At 39.8% G+C, this 19,141-nt stretch overlaps 2 protein-coding genes across 5 annotated transcripts in view; one reads left to right on the forward strand and one right to left on the reverse strand.

Moving 5' to 3' along the window:
- Positions 1 to 14,751, forward strand: part of CPSF3 (cleavage and polyadenylation specific factor 3) — a 31,453-nt gene extending 16,702 nt beyond the window's left edge. For all 4 annotated transcript variants that reach the window (XM_069582568.1, XM_069582570.1, XM_069582569.1 and 1 more), the window contains exons 9-18: positions 419 to 577; positions 1,840 to 1,986; positions 4,509 to 4,661; positions 5,631 to 5,739; positions 7,076 to 7,174; positions 8,700 to 8,794; positions 10,513 to 10,600; positions 11,540 to 11,609; positions 12,636 to 12,732; positions 14,569 to 14,751. In XM_069582568.1, coding sequence (XP_069438669.1) covers positions 419 to 577; positions 1,840 to 1,986; positions 4,509 to 4,661; positions 5,631 to 5,739; positions 7,076 to 7,174; positions 8,700 to 8,794; positions 10,513 to 10,600; positions 11,540 to 11,609; positions 12,636 to 12,732; positions 14,569 to 14,670 — 1,119 coding nt within the window. In that variant the 3' untranslated portion in view covers positions 14,671 to 14,751. The remainder of the gene's footprint in view (positions 1 to 418; positions 578 to 1,839; positions 1,987 to 4,508; positions 4,662 to 5,630; positions 5,740 to 7,075; positions 7,175 to 8,699; positions 8,795 to 10,512; positions 10,601 to 11,539; positions 11,610 to 12,635; positions 12,733 to 14,568) is intronic.
- ADAM17 (ADAM metallopeptidase domain 17) overlaps positions 10,300 to 19,141 on the reverse strand; it is a 63,297-nt gene continuing 54,455 nt past the window's right edge. The window contains exon 21 of the transcript XR_011255514.1: positions 10,300 to 10,648. The gene's annotated coding sequence lies outside the window, so the exon portion shown is untranslated. The remainder of the gene's footprint in view (positions 10,649 to 19,141) is intronic.

Here is a 19,141-nt window from a genome sequence, read left to right on the forward strand (position 1 = left end):
AAACAGTGTTAAACTTAGTTAGATTTCCAGGCCAACTCAGAATACTGATGAAGTATGCGAAGCCATTGTGAATCTTTGGGGAAATTCTTTCAGAGTTCTGTCTTGGATAGATAGAAACCCATTTGACTCTTCCTTCCATTTGACTCTGCCTGTCTGCTAGGCACTGAAAATGCTCCTAATGGTTTTTTAGCTACCTAAAGAAGGTTTTGAAGGTCAGTGTGAACTAATGGCTTTTTATCATTTTGTTTTCCTTTCATTCCCAGCCTAAATAAACTGTTCAGGGACTTAAAATGTTTGCTAGTTTTGTCAAGGCCCTTCCAGTCACGTGATTAACCTTTTTACCTCCCTTTTTGGTGTTCTTTATAGATAAGGAATGCTTTATCTTAACATGCTGTTATCATTTCCTTTCCTTTCTCAGAGCATGGATCATTTTGATGACATTGGTCCCAGCGTGGTCATGGCCTCCCCAGGCATGATGCAAAGTGGTTTATCCAGAGAGCTCTTTGAAAGCTGGTGTACTGATAAGAGGAACGGCGTCATCATAGCCGGCTACTGTGTAGAAGGCACGCTTGCCAAGGTCAGTCAGAGCCTGAGATCATTGGGCACTTCCTAATCAAGGCTGCAGAGGTGGCGCTGTCCTCCCAGGTTTCTCCATTGAATTAGTTCTTTAAATGACATAGGTCTTGATTTTTTAAAATGAGGAAGGCAATAGGCAGCTGGAGCTGATCTTAAGGTTGACGAATGAGATCCAGGTGATGGATAAGCGTGTGAAAGCTTGAGAAGTGCTCATCTAGTTAGAGTTAAAAAAAAAAAAAAAGTGGAAGGGGATCTATTTGAGACAAACAATGGATACCCTCATCTGATGAAGAAAAGGCTTCATCAGTGTTCATAAGGCTTCATAAGTGTTCTCTTGAAAAGTCGGATAATATGTTTGGGTTGAGTGCCCACCTTCCTCTTGATATAAAATGTTTGAGGGCTTCTCTAGGGGTTCAGTGATAAAGAATCTGCCTGCCAATGCAGGAGACAGCGGTTTGATTCCTGATCCAGGGGAATCCCACATGCCACAGAGCAGTGCCAATAGCTGTGCGACAGCTATTGGGCCTGTGCTGTGGAGCCAGGAGCCACAACTGCTGAGCCCGTGGGCCCTGGAGCCTGTGCTCCGCAAGAAGAGAAGCCGTCATGTTGAGAAGCCTGCGCACTGCGCCTAGAGTCTTCCCTGCTCCCTGCAACTAGAGAAAAGCCCATGCAGCAACCCAGACCCAGCACAGCCAAAGATGAATAATAAATTTTTTTAAATGGTTGACAGTAACTGAGGGATGTAGACACTGATGTGCAAAGCTTGAGAGGCAGATTCTGAACATTCCTGCATCACATTCTCTTATTGATAACTAATAAACACATTATGATTCCCAGCTCAGATCGTTTTTATTACTTTATCTTGTTCTGCTAAACACTTAGTGTTGGCTGTGTATCTAACATAGATTTCAGAGTAGAAATACTTCAGTCTTTTATGCAGATCCTCTCACCTGGAAAGGGACTTTTCAGGGCAGATGGTTGGGGATGCAAGTGTGCTTTTCCAACCACAAGATAAAATTCTCCCTTGTAGGACTCCACATTCACTGAACTTTTGTTAATCTGCTTACTTTCCTGATTAAATATTTCCTTGATTGAGAAAATAAATATTTGATATTGACTGAGTCAATAGTATTAGAATGCTTTTTGTGCTAAAGGTCCTAAATTAGCATGAGTTTGTGGCTAGGTGAAAAAGTAGAAAACATACCTTTTGTTTTCTAATTAGAGAGTTTATGTGTTTTATTTACTATTCTTTGTTTATAACAGCATATCATGTCTGAACCAGAAGAAATCACTACCATGTCCGGGCAGAAGTTACCTCTGAAAATGTCTGTTGATTACATCTCTTTCTCTGCGCACACAGATTACCAGCAAACCAGTGAATTTATACGTGCTTTGAAGCCGCCTCACGTGGTTAGTGTATGCATTTGATTTTAGCATTAAAGGCTCAGGAAGAGGCTGGCCCAGCAGCAGCTGGTCCTCAGAGCAGCCCTGCCCTGACAGTAGTGCTCTCATCACAGGCCTCATGCCCTTACATCTGACCTTCACCACTTCCCTTTGAGTTAGGCAAGCTGTGCGCTTTCATTTTGTCCATTTCACACGGGATCTCTGGCTCAGATCTACCAGCTCAGCTTCCTTTCCCTTATTTTTCTGCTGTCTCCCCAGTAACTTAAGAGCACTGACTTCACTGTGTGACTGTTTTGAATCCCATCTCCATCCCTTACTTGCCCTGTAGTCCTGGGCAAGTGACTTAACCTTTCCTTAGCTCATCTGTAAATGGGGATAATAACACCTCTTAAAGTTCTTACGAAAACTAAATGAGAGAACATATATTTAAAGCATGTAACATGGTGCCTGGCATATAGGAAATGCCTCTTAATGTGGAGAGAGGAGAGAGGCAAGCCATCATAGTAAGAGTTAACGATGCAGTTAGATATGAAATACATTGCGCAGCTCCTTAAGTTTTATGTAATTTTGATGGTAACAGTTATATTTTGGTGGGGCTGGAGATAGTTAAACTAAATAAAAGTTTCTTAACTTAGAGGAGCACTTACAGAACGTAAGATGAGAGGTGAGGAAATGGATGAAGTAATGGAGTAGCCTCTCTGAATGCAGCATGTATCAGAACTCCATTCCTTTTTATGGCTGAAGAATATTCTATTGCATGTATATACCGTGCTTTGTTTATTCGTCTGTTGATGGACACTTGGGTTGTTTCCACCTTTTATAATTAGTGTTGACATTTCCACTATTGTAAATAATGCTGCCATGAACACTGGCATGTAAGTATCTATTTGAATCCTTTTTCCCAGTCCTTTTGGGTATATACCAAGGAGTAGAACTGTTGGATTGTGGGCTAATTCTATGTTTAACTTTTGAGGAATCACCGAGCTGTTTTGCACAGCAGTTACACCATTTTACATTCCCACAGCAATGCACAAGGGTTCCAGTTCTCCATATTCTTGTCAGCTTGTTACTTTCCTTTTTAGAATGATCACCATGCTAGTAAGGGTGAAGCAGCATCTCTGTAGTTTTGATTTTCGTTTCCTTGGTGACTAAGGATGCTGAGCATTTTGTGTCCTATGTTGTTCATTTTTTAGTTCTTTCTAGCAAATAGTCCTGACAGTTGCTGCTGCCCCTTAATGAGCAGATTCTTTGGTGGAAAAAGCCCCTCTCCTACTGGCTTTATATGAATTAAGGGTAGGCCATTCACAGGTGTCTACTACTGTGTGTGGTTGGCTTTATAAGTGTAGGCCGTTCAGGGGTGTCTACTACTGTGTGTGGTTGGCTTTATATGAGTTAAGTGTGGGCCGTTCATGGGTATCTACTACTGTGTGTGGTTGGCTTTATATGAGTTAAGTGTAGGCTGTTCATGGGTGTCTATTACTGTGTGTGGTTTACGGATATTCTCCCAGATTTTAAAGCCATGGAGGAAAAGCTGTGTTGCACTTTCTCTCTGGAATCACCCCCTCATACTCAATCCCATTGTGTTGCTCTCCAGAGTCTACTCTGCTGTCGGTTTAAATCCCTGAATTGGATTTGATGTTTACCCTCCTCCAGTAGCCAAGTCTCAGCAAAAGTCTGCCCACACGATAAACTAGTAATAGTACTGGTGGTAACAGTATCAACAGCTAGCATTTATTGATTATTTACTATGTGCCAAACACTGTGCTAGTGTTTTGTATATATCAGCTTGCTTACTCCTCACAACCAACAGTGGTTCTGTAGACGAGGCAATGAGATGTTAAATAATTTGCCCAAAGTTACACAGCTAGTAAGTGGCAATGCCAGGATTTGTGTGACAGCAGCCAGGCCCTAGAGCTGGGGCTCATCGTCTCCAGGCCATATGCCTCTGCCTGCAGTGACACTGGGCAAGCTTCTTTCAATTAGAAAGACTATTAGCTAATGCAATACTTGTAAATACCTCTCTGAAGCATCATTCCATGTGCTTGTGAAACATTTTATATGGCATTACTTTAAGAAATAGAAGAAAGCATCAGAAGTCATTTTTTTTCCATAGAAAGCTTCTTTTGATAGTCTTATATTAAGAAACCTGAAGAAAACTCTGGGTGTTTTCTGAGACAGTAAGAGTAGCAGTAGTTGCATGCAAGAACCCTGTACATTTAAAGTGGGTAGAGACTATAGAAGTCACCTTGTCCAGCCCCTTTCTAGAAAAAGTCATCTTCCATAAAGGTGTATGTCTCACTAGTGGCAAATGCTGGAATGGAAAAGAGATTTCTTTACTCCCTCTTGAAATAAGCCAAATAGAATGAAAACCTCACACATGTTTGATTGACTGGGGATCCTTAAATGTAGTTAAGTTTAATGACTTCAAGTATGTCTCCATTTCATATAATAACCAATTCAGATAAAGGCCAACATTAACCTGAACTAAGGATGCTTCCCTATGCTCTTTTAAAATTTATGCTTTGTAGATTTTAGTCCATGGAGAACAGAATGAAATGGCCAGATTGAAAGCAGCCCTGATTCGAGAATATGAAGATAATGATGAAGTTCACATAGAGGTTCATAATCCCCGGAATACAGAAGCAGTGACCTTGAACTTCAGGGGAGAAAAACTAGCCAAGGTAAAAGGTTATGGTTTTTAATCCTATCCATTCCTAATAGTTCATAATCCCTTTAGGGAAATGTATATTAAGAAAATCCAGCTCTTAATCGACTCAGAATAATGTGCTCAACGATGATTTCCGTCTATTCAGTATATTAATACTATAAGACTTTATCCTTGTGTTTTTAGGCTTTTTCTGTTTCCACTAATATGTTTTTTCATTTGGAAAATTTTCAAATAAATTAGATTTTGAGTTTCATAGCTTTTAATCCACATTCCCAAGTTACTTTGCGTACCCATATCAGACAGTAAACAAATGTCCATTACGGTTTTGTTTTCCCACTACTGTTTTTTACTACATCCAATACAGTATTCTGTCTACCTCCTGGCATTCTCCCTAAGAAACTGAAGATAGGCCCATGTTTAGACATAATGTCTGTGGATACGATGGAATTTATAAAAATTTGTCTTTTCAGGAGTTAATCATTTTTGATGAAATGTAAGATTTTCACAATTTAAAAAAGAAATAGTTGAGAAAAAAAATCTTCACCTGGAATTTTAGTGGGATGCTGTAAGAAGTCTGCATTTTTACCTCCTGTTCATCAAAAGTCTTTTTAAGATACCGCTAACGTGAGCTTTTTCGTGATCTGTCTGAAGCTTTAAATATCAAGTGTGTTAACGAGCAACTTGACAGAATTCTTTTAGTACATGAGCCAAATTCCAGAAAGCCATTTGATAAATATCATTTCTTGCAGTCAGATTGAGGAAAATTTGCAGAAATAAGGATGTAAAGCTTTTCTTGCAAAGTAGAGCCAATGGTTGTATTGTATCCTGAATCTCACTGTTCACAGAACTTTCCAGGGGATAGTTTAATGGAAAGGTTCAAATGGTCATCATTATGATTGAGTCCCTGAATTGTTAATTGTGTTTCACAAGATTCTGTTCTCTTCAAATTGTTTTGGGCTCTTTTTCTTCTTTTTTAAAATAGGTCATGGGCTTTTTAGCAGACAAAAAACCAGAACAGGGCCAGCGGGTCTCAGGAATACTTGTTAAAAGAAACTTTAATTATCACATACTTTCTCCTTGTGACCTTTCCAGTAAGTATACTATTAAATGTCGAATATAATTTGATTTTAGTAGATTTAAAAAATCTGGGACATCCCTGGTGATTCAGTGGTTAAGATTTCCTGCCTCCACTGCAGAGGACCCAATTGGAAACATAAGCTTTTCTGTAAGACCGGTTGGCTACTGCTGACGCTTCTCAAGCCTGTCTTCTACATTTCATGTGAAGTACTGGTACTTTCATTTCCTGAAATGATATTAGACTCTCCACATAAACTTTTTGATTTGTATGACCTTCAGTGTTAAGTTGCTTGCTGAGCCTTCTGTTTAAGCCCATGCAAGTGCTAAGCCATCCTTACTTGTGCAGTAACTATGGTATTTGTGCATGCGTGCTAAGTCACTTCAGTCATGTCTGACTCTTTCAGCCTTATGGATGGTAGCCCGCCAGGCTCCTCTGTCCGTGAGATTCTTCAGGGAAGAATACTGGAGTGGGTTGCCATGCCTGCCTCCAGGGGATCTTCCCAACCCAGGGAGCAAACCTGAGTCTCTTAAACCTCCTGCATTGGCAGGCAATGTATTCTTTACCACTAGCACCATTTGGGAAGCCCCAACTACGGTATTATCTTAGTAAATAACTGTATTCAATTTTATTTATATGACACTAATACAAATGATTTAGCAAGGAATAAGGAATAACAGCGGTGTTTAGGGTGCAGCTGTGAAATGAGCCAACTGTCAGCTTTCAGACCATCACACAATAAAAATATAACTTGTTCCATTAACACTCGGTGAGGTCTTACTGTATGCCAGACATTGTGCTGGGTACTGAAAGACTAGAGATGTATTAAAACACACAATCCCAGGCCTCGAAAAGCTCTCTGTTAAGGGAAAGCATCTTGTGAAGAGCTAATCACAGTATTGACCCAGGACCTACAGAGTGCATGAGTATGTGAGGAGAGAATGGGCCTAGAAGAGTTGAGAAAAGCTTTGTAAACCAGGTGGCTTTATGCCAGGTGGTGAAGGATTGCTAACCAGAAAAGATGGCAGAACGCAGCTGGCCTACTCGCTTGGAGATGTTTAGCGCCCTGATGTGTTTGGGGAAATGAGAGTGCCTTCTGGAGCACAAGTTAACTGTTGGCTGGAGTGGGGGTCCGGGTGAGGAGAGAGGGGGGTGGGGGTCGGGTGAGGGGAGGGGTTAAGGGGGGGGATGTAGAATGGGAACCAATTGCGGAACACCTTATCTTGAAAAACGTGTTCTCGCTTCCTTTGCTTTTACTTCTCTTTCCTTTACTCCCGATCTGTGTTTGCAAATTGTGTTTTGTGGAACTGGTATTGTTTTTTACAGCATATTTATTTTAATTCCCTCTCCAGATTATACTGACTTGGCCATGAGCACTGTAAAACAGACCCAAGCCATTCCATATACTGCTCCTTTTAATTTGCTCTATTACCAGCTACAGAAATTAACAGGTGTGTATTTATTGACATTCACTCAATTATTTTCTATTTTTTGCATGAGTATATATCTAGGAAAGGATGTTAATTGTGTCAGAATTGCACAAATTTTATTTGTACTTCGCCTGGTCATGTTATCACCTTTAGGTGAAATTTTAAAAATAGACTGATAAACATTTTTTGAATCCCATAATATCTCTTATTCTTGATCCACATAAAATTCTAAAATTGTTAGTAGTTTTTGCTTCTTGTATTTAAAATCCACTTCATTTTACATAATTTTTATAACTAGTATACCTAAATTTTATAATGTCTTTACTTCATTCAATGAAAATAATTTTTCTGGTTCCATCAGTACAGATCTATAGAGCAGGTTTTTTAAGAGTGCATGACCACTGCCCAAAGGTCAGTAAAGAGTAACCTCTTCTGTTTTCATATTAGACCATTTTTAATTAGAGACTTTTGTGTATGAACATCGTGAAGGTCAAAGACTAAAAACATGGGCTCTATCTGATAAACAAGAGCTTCAAATCACAAAGTTATACTTTCTATTAACATGTTCTTTGTAATTGATATAGTACAGTGCTGCTAAAAGATAAACCAATGGAAAGAACCTCTTTTTTTTTCTTTAACCTCAGAACCTCATGTTAGAAAATAACACAGGAAGTTAATAAAATATGTCTGAAAGTGTTAAGTGTCAGTTGCTTAGTTGTGTCCAACTCTTTGCAACCCATGGACTATAGACCACCAGTCTCCTCTGTCCATGGGATTCTCCAGGCAAGAATACTGGAGTGGCTTACCATTCCCTTCTCTAGGGGATCTTCCAGACCCAGGGATTGAACCTGGGTTTCCCGCCTTGCAGGCAGATATTTTACCATCTGAGCCACCAGGGAAGCTCAAAATATGTCTGAATTAACCCTTAATTAAAAGGTTACTGGGAAGACCAGAAAAGCTTTATCTTAGACAATGGAATTTCCCTGTAGAACTATTAAAACCTGTTAAGACAGAAGGTAGAAGTGACGGTTCATGTTAAATATTAAGATGCTAGTTGCTGAATCTTTTGTAAAAACATAGATGTTTGACAGTCATCAGTTTGCAATTGATAACATGTTTAATGTTCAAGGTAAATTGTATCTAGTTACGTGAATTTTTGTGATATAATCCATGTTGATCTCTTTCCGTTGCTATTAGCAATTTATATAAAATCTACTTAACTATTTAAAGTTGTCTATACACGAGTTATTCAATTTTTTTCATTGTTATCATCTTATTTCAGCTATCTCTATAACCAAATAATTATGCTGTAGAAGATTATTTTTAATTTTCTATTATGGCTTTTTTCCCAAAATTTTTTATGTTCACACAATTTTTAAAGGTTGCTTTCCATTTATGCTTATTACAAAACACTGGCTGTCTTCCTCATGTTGTGCACCACATCCTTGAGCCTGTCTTATACCCAGTAGTTTATACCTCCCATTTCCCCGCCTTATATCTCCCCCTTCAAAAAATTATATACATCTTACATTTTCTTTTTTTTCAGGTGATGTGGAAGAATTAGAAATTCAAGAAAAGCCTGCTTTGAAAGTGTTTAAAAATATTACTGTAATACAGGAACCAGGAATGGTGGTATTAGAGGTAAGATGAGATCATTTACCTAAACAAGGAGGGGGAAATGTTTTGAGTTCACATGTAACTGTAGAGAAAATTGGGTTCTTCCCAATCAGGAAAAAAAATTGTTGGAAAATATATATCTATTTTTTTCTTTGCAAGATCAGCTTTGAATATAGCATAGGTAGGCATTTTCTATATAGCTACAATAGCATAGACACTAATAATAAATTAAGACTTAGTATTTAGTGTGTGTAATGAGCCAAAGCCTCTCATATGAGTAAGTGTTAACTGATTTTGTGGTATCCTAGAATGTCTTCAGTAATATTAAAAGGTCTTAAAATTCTCAAGATAAAAATATAATTTTTACTTTAAAGCAAACAAACTTGTCATGCAGTTCTTCTTAAGAGGGTGGAATCCTGAAGATTCAATTAGCAACATTAAAATGACCCAAAACCACAAAGACTCGAAATAATTAGGTAAATGTGGTTCCCACTGTTATAATTTTAAATTCCTATTGGTAGAATTTAGGACCCACACACCAAATGACTTTGATGGTTGATTTTCATAGGTTGTGAAAGTCACTCAGTTGTGTCCAACTCTTTGTGACCCCATTGACTATACAGTCCATGGGATTCTCCAGGCCAGAATACTGGAGTGGGTTACCATGCCCTTCTCCAGGGATCTTGCCCACCTAGGGATCAAACCCAGGTCTCCCACATTGTAGGCAGATTCTTCACCATCTGAGCCACCAGGGAAGCCCTTTCATAGGTTGGCATCTATTTTAAAAAGGATTTTCTTCAGTGAGTCCTGGAACTGAATGATCCAGGAAGATACCTTGTCTGTTTCTCTGCCTCACAGCAGAATGTAAATTTCCCAACGCTGTGGTCTACTATTCTGTTTATACATATTACTGTTTAAACAAACAGAAAAAGATTGGTCAGTGCTGTTCCCACTGCAGTTCTCTGATTTAAGTTTGAATTGTGTTTATAAGGCTAAAAGTAACTGAAAAACTGTCAAGAGAAATAGTTATCTATAACATGAAGTTACATAAAATAATATATTCATATAAAGCATATCTGAGAAAGGGGAGAAGTTATTAGAGACATTAATTTAGCTCTTGCTACTAAGTACTATTAAGAGAATGCATTTTTTCATTTCCTAGAATTAACATGCCAGAGAAGATCTTCAAGGTAGATCTTCAAGTGACTCTCATTGCTTATAAAAGTACTCTTTGGAGAGATAATAATAAGAGGCGGGGTGGGGTGGGGGTCTCACCTAACCTAGCAGTGGGCACATGACAGTGACGGAAGATCTTAGGCTTCATATGAGAGACAGAAGGAAATCTTTAAAGATGATGCTGGCTGTGCTACTAAAATATAGTGACTAGCAGTTTGAGTTTGAATCCCAAAACAAGCAATTAATTACTGTTTATATTATCTTACACAAATTACTTTTGAGTCAATTTACTCCTTTATGATGATGATGAGAGTTAAATGAGAGGATGCATATAAGATGCTCACCACAAAGGATGCACTTGGTATAAAACATTTTACTATTGTTTAAAAAATAAAATTAGGGAAGTCAGCATTATTAGTTAATTTCAGTAAATAATGGGTCAGTTGATTTCAGCAAAATGCTGGAAGCAATAGTCCCCCACGTACAGTCGGTGGATGGGTGGTGGTAATTGCAGTTTGTGGGCGTGGCTGGGCTGGACCCCGCTAATTCTGCCTCTTTCTTCGCAGTGGTTGGCAAATCCTTCCAATGATATGTATGCAGATACAGTCACAACCGTGATACTAGAAGTTCAGTCAAACCCGAAAATAAGGAAAGGTACAGAATTACTTCATTTTTTTCAATTCTTTCATTTCTCCCATGGTTCTGTGAAATAAAAAGCAGAAAACAGTCCTCAAGAACTTGAAATCTCTTAATTGTTTCATTCCTGTAATTCAAGATATATGAATAACCATGTGTATTACTAATACTTTACTTACTTTTTATCCTGATTGTCCATTCGTGCTGTAAAAATGTGGTTGCAGTTAACAGGAAAATAAAAATCTCTTTAGTAATAGTCCTCTTAAAAACAATCAGAAATTCCAGAATATTGCTGAATTGAGCCAACATTTCTAATATGAAAATATGCTATATTCATGTCTAGAAAAACTTGTTAAACAAAATGGAATTTCCATTGGGGGCAGTTTTGCAGTAATTTTGTTTTCTTCGCTAAGAAGCATTTTTTAATCAAAGAAAACGCCCATGAAAATATCTTTGTATCATTCCTTTATAGTTTGATTCTATTTTATACATAATTCAGTATAACATATGTTAAGGTACACGTGTACGGTCGGCCTTGGTGTTCCTGGGGAGGAAGCTATGCTTGAAATATTCCGGGAAGCCGCACATGCCAGCTCTGTTCTAGAAGCACCTTCTGTGAAACACTCTTATACTTCATTGATAGCATTTGCTCCCGTTTCGTTTCTTAACCTGATGACACCTCAGTCTAGATCTGGAAACAGCAGCTGTATCTGTACCTGCATGCATGTTCAGCCCTACCTGCCATTTATTTTGAGTCCCCCCATTCTGGGGACACATAAGAAAACTACACATTTTCCTCAATTTACCTCCACAGGTAGATGCTCTATGTACATTAGTCACTTAAAGGATTCCAGTTAACCATTTTGGTTTCTCAGCAAGTGTCTTCTGATTGTTGATTTGGAAATTATCCTAACCAGGAATATGGACATTGAAGCCACCGTTGCTTTTTTTCCCCAGGTGCAGTACAGAAGGTTTCTAAAAAGTTAGAAATGCACGTTTACAGCAAGAGGCTGGAGATCATGCTCCAGTAAGTGCTGCGTGATTACTGCTCAGCCGGGTAGTGACGCAGGAGGGAGGGGCTCAGTGGGTGTGAGGCTCAGATGAGGCCACTGAACTGGTCTGGGTGACTGTTTTCTATCAGTAAAGTGGCTTGAACCGCTTCTTTCCAACTAAATACCCCAGCCCCTCCTGACAGGAGGCCTTTGGAATTGATCTGAAGGCCCAGAGAGCCAGTGGACTGGGTGCTTGGATTTGAAGACTCCAGCGCTTCGTAGCTGTGGGGCTTTAAGCAAATCTGTGTTTTGTTTCCCTCCCATCTGAAAGGGGCTCCTTACCAAAATGAAGTGAAAGTAAAAGTGAAAGTTGCTCAGTCATGTCCAATTCTTTGAGACCCCATTGACTATACAGTGCATGGAATTCTCCAGGCCAGAACACTAGAGTAGGTAGCCTTTCCCTTCTCCAGGGGATCTTCTCAACCCAGGGATCAAACCCAGGTCTCCTGCATTGAAAGAGGATTCTTTACCAGCTGAGCCACCAGGGAAGCCCCTTACCAAAATACACACAGATTAAGATAATGTATATAAAGTACCTAACACAGTGCCTGCTGAATGGAACATTCTTAATAAACGATTGCTGTGTGTTTCACCTATCTTGTAAAATTAATAAAATACATGAATATAAATAAATCTCGGGGGTAGATGGGGTTAAATGCTGTGGCTGACAGTAAAGAAAGACTCTGCCTGCAATGCATGAGACTTGGGTTTGATCCCTGGATGGGGAAGATCCCCTGGAGTAGGAAATGGCTACCCACTCCAGTATTCTTGCCTGGAGAATTCCATGGACAGAGGAGCCTGGCAGGCTATAGTCCATGTGGTCACAACAGAGTCAGACACAACTGTGCAACTGACACTTTAACTTTTGGGGGGTAGGTATAAGTATTCCACTTCACAACTATAGGCTATTTCCAATATTATTTTCCCCCAAATATATAAAACTGTACTCTACATATTTGTAAAGCATTTTCCACTAATGGTGCATCTTTGTTTATTTTAAGGGACATATTTGGAGAAGACTGTGTTAGTGTAAAAGATGGTTCTATTCTTAGTGTCACCGTGGATGGAAAAACTGCTAACATAAACTTGGAGACACGGGTATGTAGCTGTCCATTTCTACGTTTCAAGACATTTGGGGGAAAAAAGTGAAAGCAAAAATCTCTTACATTTTGGCATTTCCTTCCAGTTTTTTCCTACATTTAAAAAATTATGTTTGTGCTACCAGTTTTGGGTCCTTTTTATTTCTCTTGTGTCATAAGCATTTTTTGCATATTGCTGCATAGCGCCCATTTCCCTTGTCTTTATTTCTCTACTGTTTTCTATTTGCATAATGTGCCATAACCTCAGCATTTCTCTAGTGTGGCGTCCAGTTGACTCCAGATTTTTCAGAGAAGTTGCTCTTCTGTCGGCAGCAAGATCCAAGTGACTTTTCCAATGGGCTTTGAGAGTGTAGGGCCTCCTCCCACCACACCCAGCAGATCTTTCAGGATTATGTCACAGGCAGAAATGAATAAGTACATCCTCCTTGAGGAGTTGTTTTTGAAGATTAAAACAGTTTTACTAAACAAATAACACCTTTGGTATTTCTTCTGTATATACTTTGACTGTTTAGATGTTTTGAGAAAACACTAGATTTATTTTACCTTAATAAGAAGAAGAAAAAAAGCTAAGAACCTAGAGAAGAAATATTGAGAGCTAGTAAACCTATGAAACAAACGTTCAAATCAGATCCACTAATAATTAAAGGAAATACACATTTAAAGCATGAGATGTCACTGTTTCTGTGCTTATATTGGCACAAATTAAAAAGAGTGCTATGACCCATTGCCAGTGAAAGAAGAGGGGAACAGTGACTTCCAGGGCTATTTTGGATGAGGAGGCTGGAAGTTGGGTGGCACATTCTTTCTGCAGGGTGGTTTGGTGATGTGCATCAAAAGTCTTCAAAAAATAAATACTTCTATCCGCAATTCGACTTGCTGGATTTAACCAAAAAAGATAATTAGGCAAGTGAGCAAAAGTATCTATAAAAGGATGTCTATTTTAGCATTGATTATAACAGACAAACTGCAAGAGACCTACATTTCCAAGAGTAGGATCTAATAAATAAAACAACTGAAAAAATAATACGTGTATTATACCCTTATGATGATACTATATGTACAGTCTAGAAGATTATATACTGAAAGGTTAAAAGTAGTTATCAGTAGGTCATAGAATTAAGGGTGTTTTCATTGCTAAATTTTTACATGAGGGATATTTATTGTGTGACAAAAATTCTTTTAAACAGCATAGTAATTTGTAGTTAAGAAGTAATTGGGAGATGACTGGGCTTCCCAGATGGCACAGTGGTAAAGAATCCACCTGCCAGTGCAGGAGATGTGCTTTCCCCTGGGTCAGGAAGATCCTCTGGAGGAGGAAACAGCAACCCACTCCAGTATTCTTGCCCAGGAAATCCCATGGACAGAGGAGGCTGCAGGATACAGTCCATGGACTCACAAAGAGTTGGACGTGACTGAGCACGCATGCACAGGAGATGATGAGTGAATATAGATCAAATTTAATGCCAGATGTTGAGTAGATGATCACATCTATTATTTGCACAGTATTTCAGTAATTTGTGTTGCATAGACTAAATTCCTTGGAGTATCATTTGCTGGATCAAAACACAGGCTATGAAGTAAACAGTTCTCTCAGCTTTCCTTTTATTCTTTTTTTCCTCCCAAGTTAGCCTCTCATTAGACCCAGTCATCATGCCACTGGGAATCTCTGCATCCAGGTGCAGGCGCACAGGTGTGCAGTGCAGCCATTCTGGCTTTTGATAATCAAGGCCCTACCCCCTTGGGAACCAGTTGTTTTTAAAGAGCATTAGTTTACCTTGCATATAATACTTCTAGGCACTTGCATTAAAAGGCATGTCTGTGCTCTCACTTTCAGACTGTAGAATGTGAAGAAGGCAGTGAAGATGACGAGTCCCTCCGAGAAATGGTGGAACTGGCAGCCCAGAGACTGTACGAGGCCCTCACACCCGTCCACTGACAGCCTCTCTCTGTCAACGTTCAGCCTTTTGTAATGCCTGACTCTACTTCTGTTGCTTAAAATAAAATACATTCATTTCTCTGGGGTAGCCTATTCACTTTCAATAGCAACTGGCCTTTATCCCAGCACCTTGAATACTGCTAAATCACCACCAAATTTGTCCATTATTCTCACACTGCTGAATAAACCGCTGTTACTGATTCTGCTTCTAGGCATGTATGCAGCTCCCTCGGGAACTTCAGATCTGCTCCCGGCAGCTGGGTCAGGATGTCTTATGTCCGTTTTAAGGAAAGGTAATATGTCATGGTTTGAGTTTTCATTTATATCCTCTGAATTTGAATTGCTAATTAGAGATTATCACATAAAAGTTTTAAGCCCCCTTTTTATTTCTTCCCAATATTCTTGCCAAATTCCTTAATTTATAGTTTGTAAAATTAGGACTTTAGAGATTAGTATTATTTTCTTTGTATAATTCAGAGATATTCAAAATGGAGTTTTTATGACTCAGGTTCAAGGGTTTTATCCTTATGTTGTCGAATTGTTTTATGCGTAAAATAATCAGCAGTCCAGTTTCCTCAAGTACAAGTAGTTCAGACTTGCAAGTAACTGGACACAGGAGTGTTGAGTGCCATGTGCAGAGGGCTCAGCCCGGGGCTGCTTTCTCAGGGAAAGGGCCCGATTGCTCCCTCTGAATGAGAATGTGCACAGACTGGGGCCAGCTCCTCAAGTCGCAGCCCAGCTGCAGAGCTGTTTCACTCCCTGTCAGGCTAAAGCCTCGACTCATCCAGGCACTGTTTAGTTCTTCCCTGTGCTTTGGTGATACACACATCAGTGCCTGAATCTGAATTTTTGCTTGAAACAGAATACATCTATTTCTATAAAGTACTTTACTTTGGCCCAAGCCAGAGGTCTAAGGGTCACCTTTTATGAGTGTCATTTAAGATTTTGTTGAGATAGATTTTAAAACATTTTTAAGTTAATACACATTTGTGTTTTCTTTACAACCCAGGTTATATACAGCAAAAAAAGCAAGTCCTGTTTCCCAGTCCCTCCCCCTAAGGTACGAATTTCAGTTAAGGAGGGTAAGCTGCTCTTGAATCTGGACTGTGGCTCTAAGTCCAGGTCATTTTCTCCCATCTGGTTCCTGCCATGGTCTTCCTTCTCCTCTCCCTGTGACTGATTCAATAACAGACCTGCCCTCAAGCCACCCCTGCTGGAAATCGTGCAGGGCTTCTTCACCTTAATTAGGGTGAAGTCCAAACCTAACTTGGCCTCACATGGGGTTCTCAACCCTGGCCGCACATTGGAATCCCGTGAGAAGCTGTGACAATGTGCTGATGCCCACGTCCCACCATCTGCAGTGTCGTTAACTGGTCTACAGTGATGCCGCTTCATCAGCACACTCTTAAAGCTTTCAGGTGATAGTAGTTGAAGCCAAGAACTCCCAACCTGAAGACAGGGCCGTGCCTGCCTCTCCAGCTCCAGCCACTCCCCCTATACTCCACGTCCAAGCCACATAAACAGCAATCTTTCTAACACATGGCTTCCCTACTGGTCTTCCCCTTAAGCTCAGTTCTTTTGAGACATCCTTCTGGCTCACTTCGGTCACAGCTGTCAAACTTCATGGCGGTAACTGAGGTTACAAGGATTCTCTTGAGCAAACATGGGCCAGGCTCCTATGTCTTCTAAGCCCCCACCTTGGGTCCTACCCTTGGCCTCTTTAGATCAGTTTTAGCAAGAATCCTGCTGAGTCGGTTTAGCAAAAATTCTTCACTCTTGATCTACTCAGCCAGAATAGCCACTCAGATTCCTCATCCTGATATCACCCTACCCTGCCTTCAGTAGGAACCCTGTCAGGGAGATTTATCCTCCCTCCTTGTGGTTTCACATTCATTTGACCCCTCCCGCTGCTCCTTGGCTACAAACCCCCACTCTTCCTTCTTATATCCAGAGTTTAGTTAGATCCATGAATCAGGGTAAATTGGAAGTGGTCAAACAGCAGATGGCAAGAGTGAACATTGACATTTTTGGAATCAGTGAACTAACATGGACTGGAATGGGTGAATTAACTCATGACCATTGTATCTACTATTGCGGGCAAGACTTCTTTAGAAGAAATGGAGTAACCATCATTGTCAACAGAAGAGTCTGAAATGCAATACTTGGATGCAATCTCAAAAACAACAGAATGATCTCTCTTCATTTCCAAGGCAAACCATTCAATATCACAGTAACCCAAGTCTGTGCTCGAACAATAATGCTGAAGAAGCTAAAGTTGAACAGTTCTATGAAGACCTAACAAGACCTAGAATTAACACCAAAAAAAGATGTCCTTTTCATTATAGGGAACTGAAATACAAAAGGAAATCAAGAGATACCTGGAGTAACAGGCAAATTTGGCCTTGAGTACAGAATGAAGCAGGGCAAAGGCTAACAGTTTTGCCAAGAGAACACACTGGTCATAGCAAACACCCTCTTCCAACAACACAAGAGAAGGCTCTACACATGGACATCACCAGATGGTCAATACTGAAATCAGATTGATTATATTCTTTACAGTCAAACATGGAGAGGTTCTATACAGTCAGCAAGGACAAGACCGGGAGCTGACTGTGACTCAGATCATGAACTCATTGCCAAATTCAGACTTAAATTGAAGAAAGTAGGGAAAACCACTAGACCATTCAGGTATGACCTAAATCAAATCCCTTATGATTATACAGTGGAAGTGACAAATAGATTCAAGGGATTACATCTGATAGAGTGCCTGAAGAACTATGGACGGAAGTTAATGACATTGTACAGGATGCAGTGATCAAGACCATCTAAAGGCAAAAAGGCATAATGGTTGTCTTGACAAGGCCTTACAAATAGCTGAGAAAAGAAGTGAAAGGCAAAGGAGAAAAGGAAAGATATACCCATTTGAATGCAGAGTTCTAAAGAATAGCAAGGAGAGACAAAAAAGCATCCCTCAGTGATCAGTGCAAAGAAATAGAGGAAAACAATAGAATGGAAAGACTAGCGATCTCTGCAAGAAAATTAGAGAAACCAAGGGAAAATTTCATGCAAAGATGGGCACAATAAAGGACAGAAATGGTAAGGACCTAACAGAAGCAGAAGGTATTAAGAAGAGGTGGCAAGAATACACAGAAGAACTATACAAAAAAGATCTTCATGACCCAGATAACCACTGTGGTGTGATCACTCACTTAGAGCCAGACATCCTGGAATGTGAAGTCAAGTGGGCCTTAGGAAGCATCACTATGAACAAAGCTAGTGGAGGTGATGGAATTTCAGTTGATCTATTTCAAATCCTAAAAATGATGCTGTTATAGTGCTGCACTCAATATGCCAGCAAGGTTGGAAAACTCAGCAGTGGCCACAGGACTGGAAAAGATCAGTTTTCATTCCAATCCCAAAGAAAGGCAATGCCAAAAAATGTTCAAACTAATGCACAATTGCACTCATCTTAAACGCCAGCAAAATAATGCTCAAAATTCTCCAAGCCAGGCTTCAACAGTACATGAACCGTGAACTTCCAGTTGTTCAAGCTGGATTTAGAAAAGGCAGAGGAACCATAAATCAAATTGCCAACATCTGCTGGATGATGGAAAAAGCAAGAGAATTCCAGAAAAACATCTACTTCTGCTTTATTGACTATGCCAAAGCCTTTGTGTGGATCACAACAAACTGGAAAATTCTGGAAGAGATGGGAATACCAGACCATCTGACCTGCCTCCTGAGAAACCTGTATGCAGGTCAAGAAGCAACAGTTAGAACTAGACATGGAACAACAGACTGGTTCCAAATAGGAAAAGGAGTACGTCAAGGCTATCACCATGCTTATTTAACTTATATGCAGAATATATAATGCAAAATGCCAGGCAGGATGAAGCACAAGCTGGAATCAAGATTGCCAGGAGAAATATCAATAACCTCAGATATGCGGATGACACCACCCTTATGGCAGAAAGTGAAAAGAACTAAAGAGCCTCTTGAGGAAAGTGAAAGAGGAGAGTGAAAAGTTGGCTTAAAGCTCAACATTCAGAAAACTAAGATCATGGTATCCAGTCCAATCACTTCATGGCAAATGGATGGGGAAACAATGGAAACACAGACTTTATTTTTGGGGGCTCCAAAATCACTGCAGATGGTGACTGCAGCCATATTTAAAAGCAGAGACATTACTTTGCCAACAAAGGTCCGTCTAGTCAAGGCTATGGTTTTTTTCAGCAGTCATGTATGGATGTGAGAGTTGGACTGAAGAAAACTGAGCTCCGAAGAATTGATGCTTTTGAACTGTGGTGTTGGAGAAGACTCTTGAGAGTCCCTTGGACTGCAAGAAGATCCAACCAGTCCATCCTAAAGGAGATCAGTCCTGGGTGTTCATTGGAAGGACTGACATTGAAGCTGAAACTCCAATACTTTGGCCACTTCGTGCGAAGAGTTCTCTTTGGAAAAGACCCTAATG

This window comes from Ovis canadensis, chromosome 3 (genome assembly GCF_042477335.2).
Source record: "Ovis canadensis isolate MfBH-ARS-UI-01 breed Bighorn chromosome 3, ARS-UI_OviCan_v2, whole genome shotgun sequence".
In the NCBI taxonomy this organism is placed as follows: Eukaryota; Metazoa; Chordata; class Mammalia; order Artiodactyla; family Bovidae; genus Ovis; species Ovis canadensis.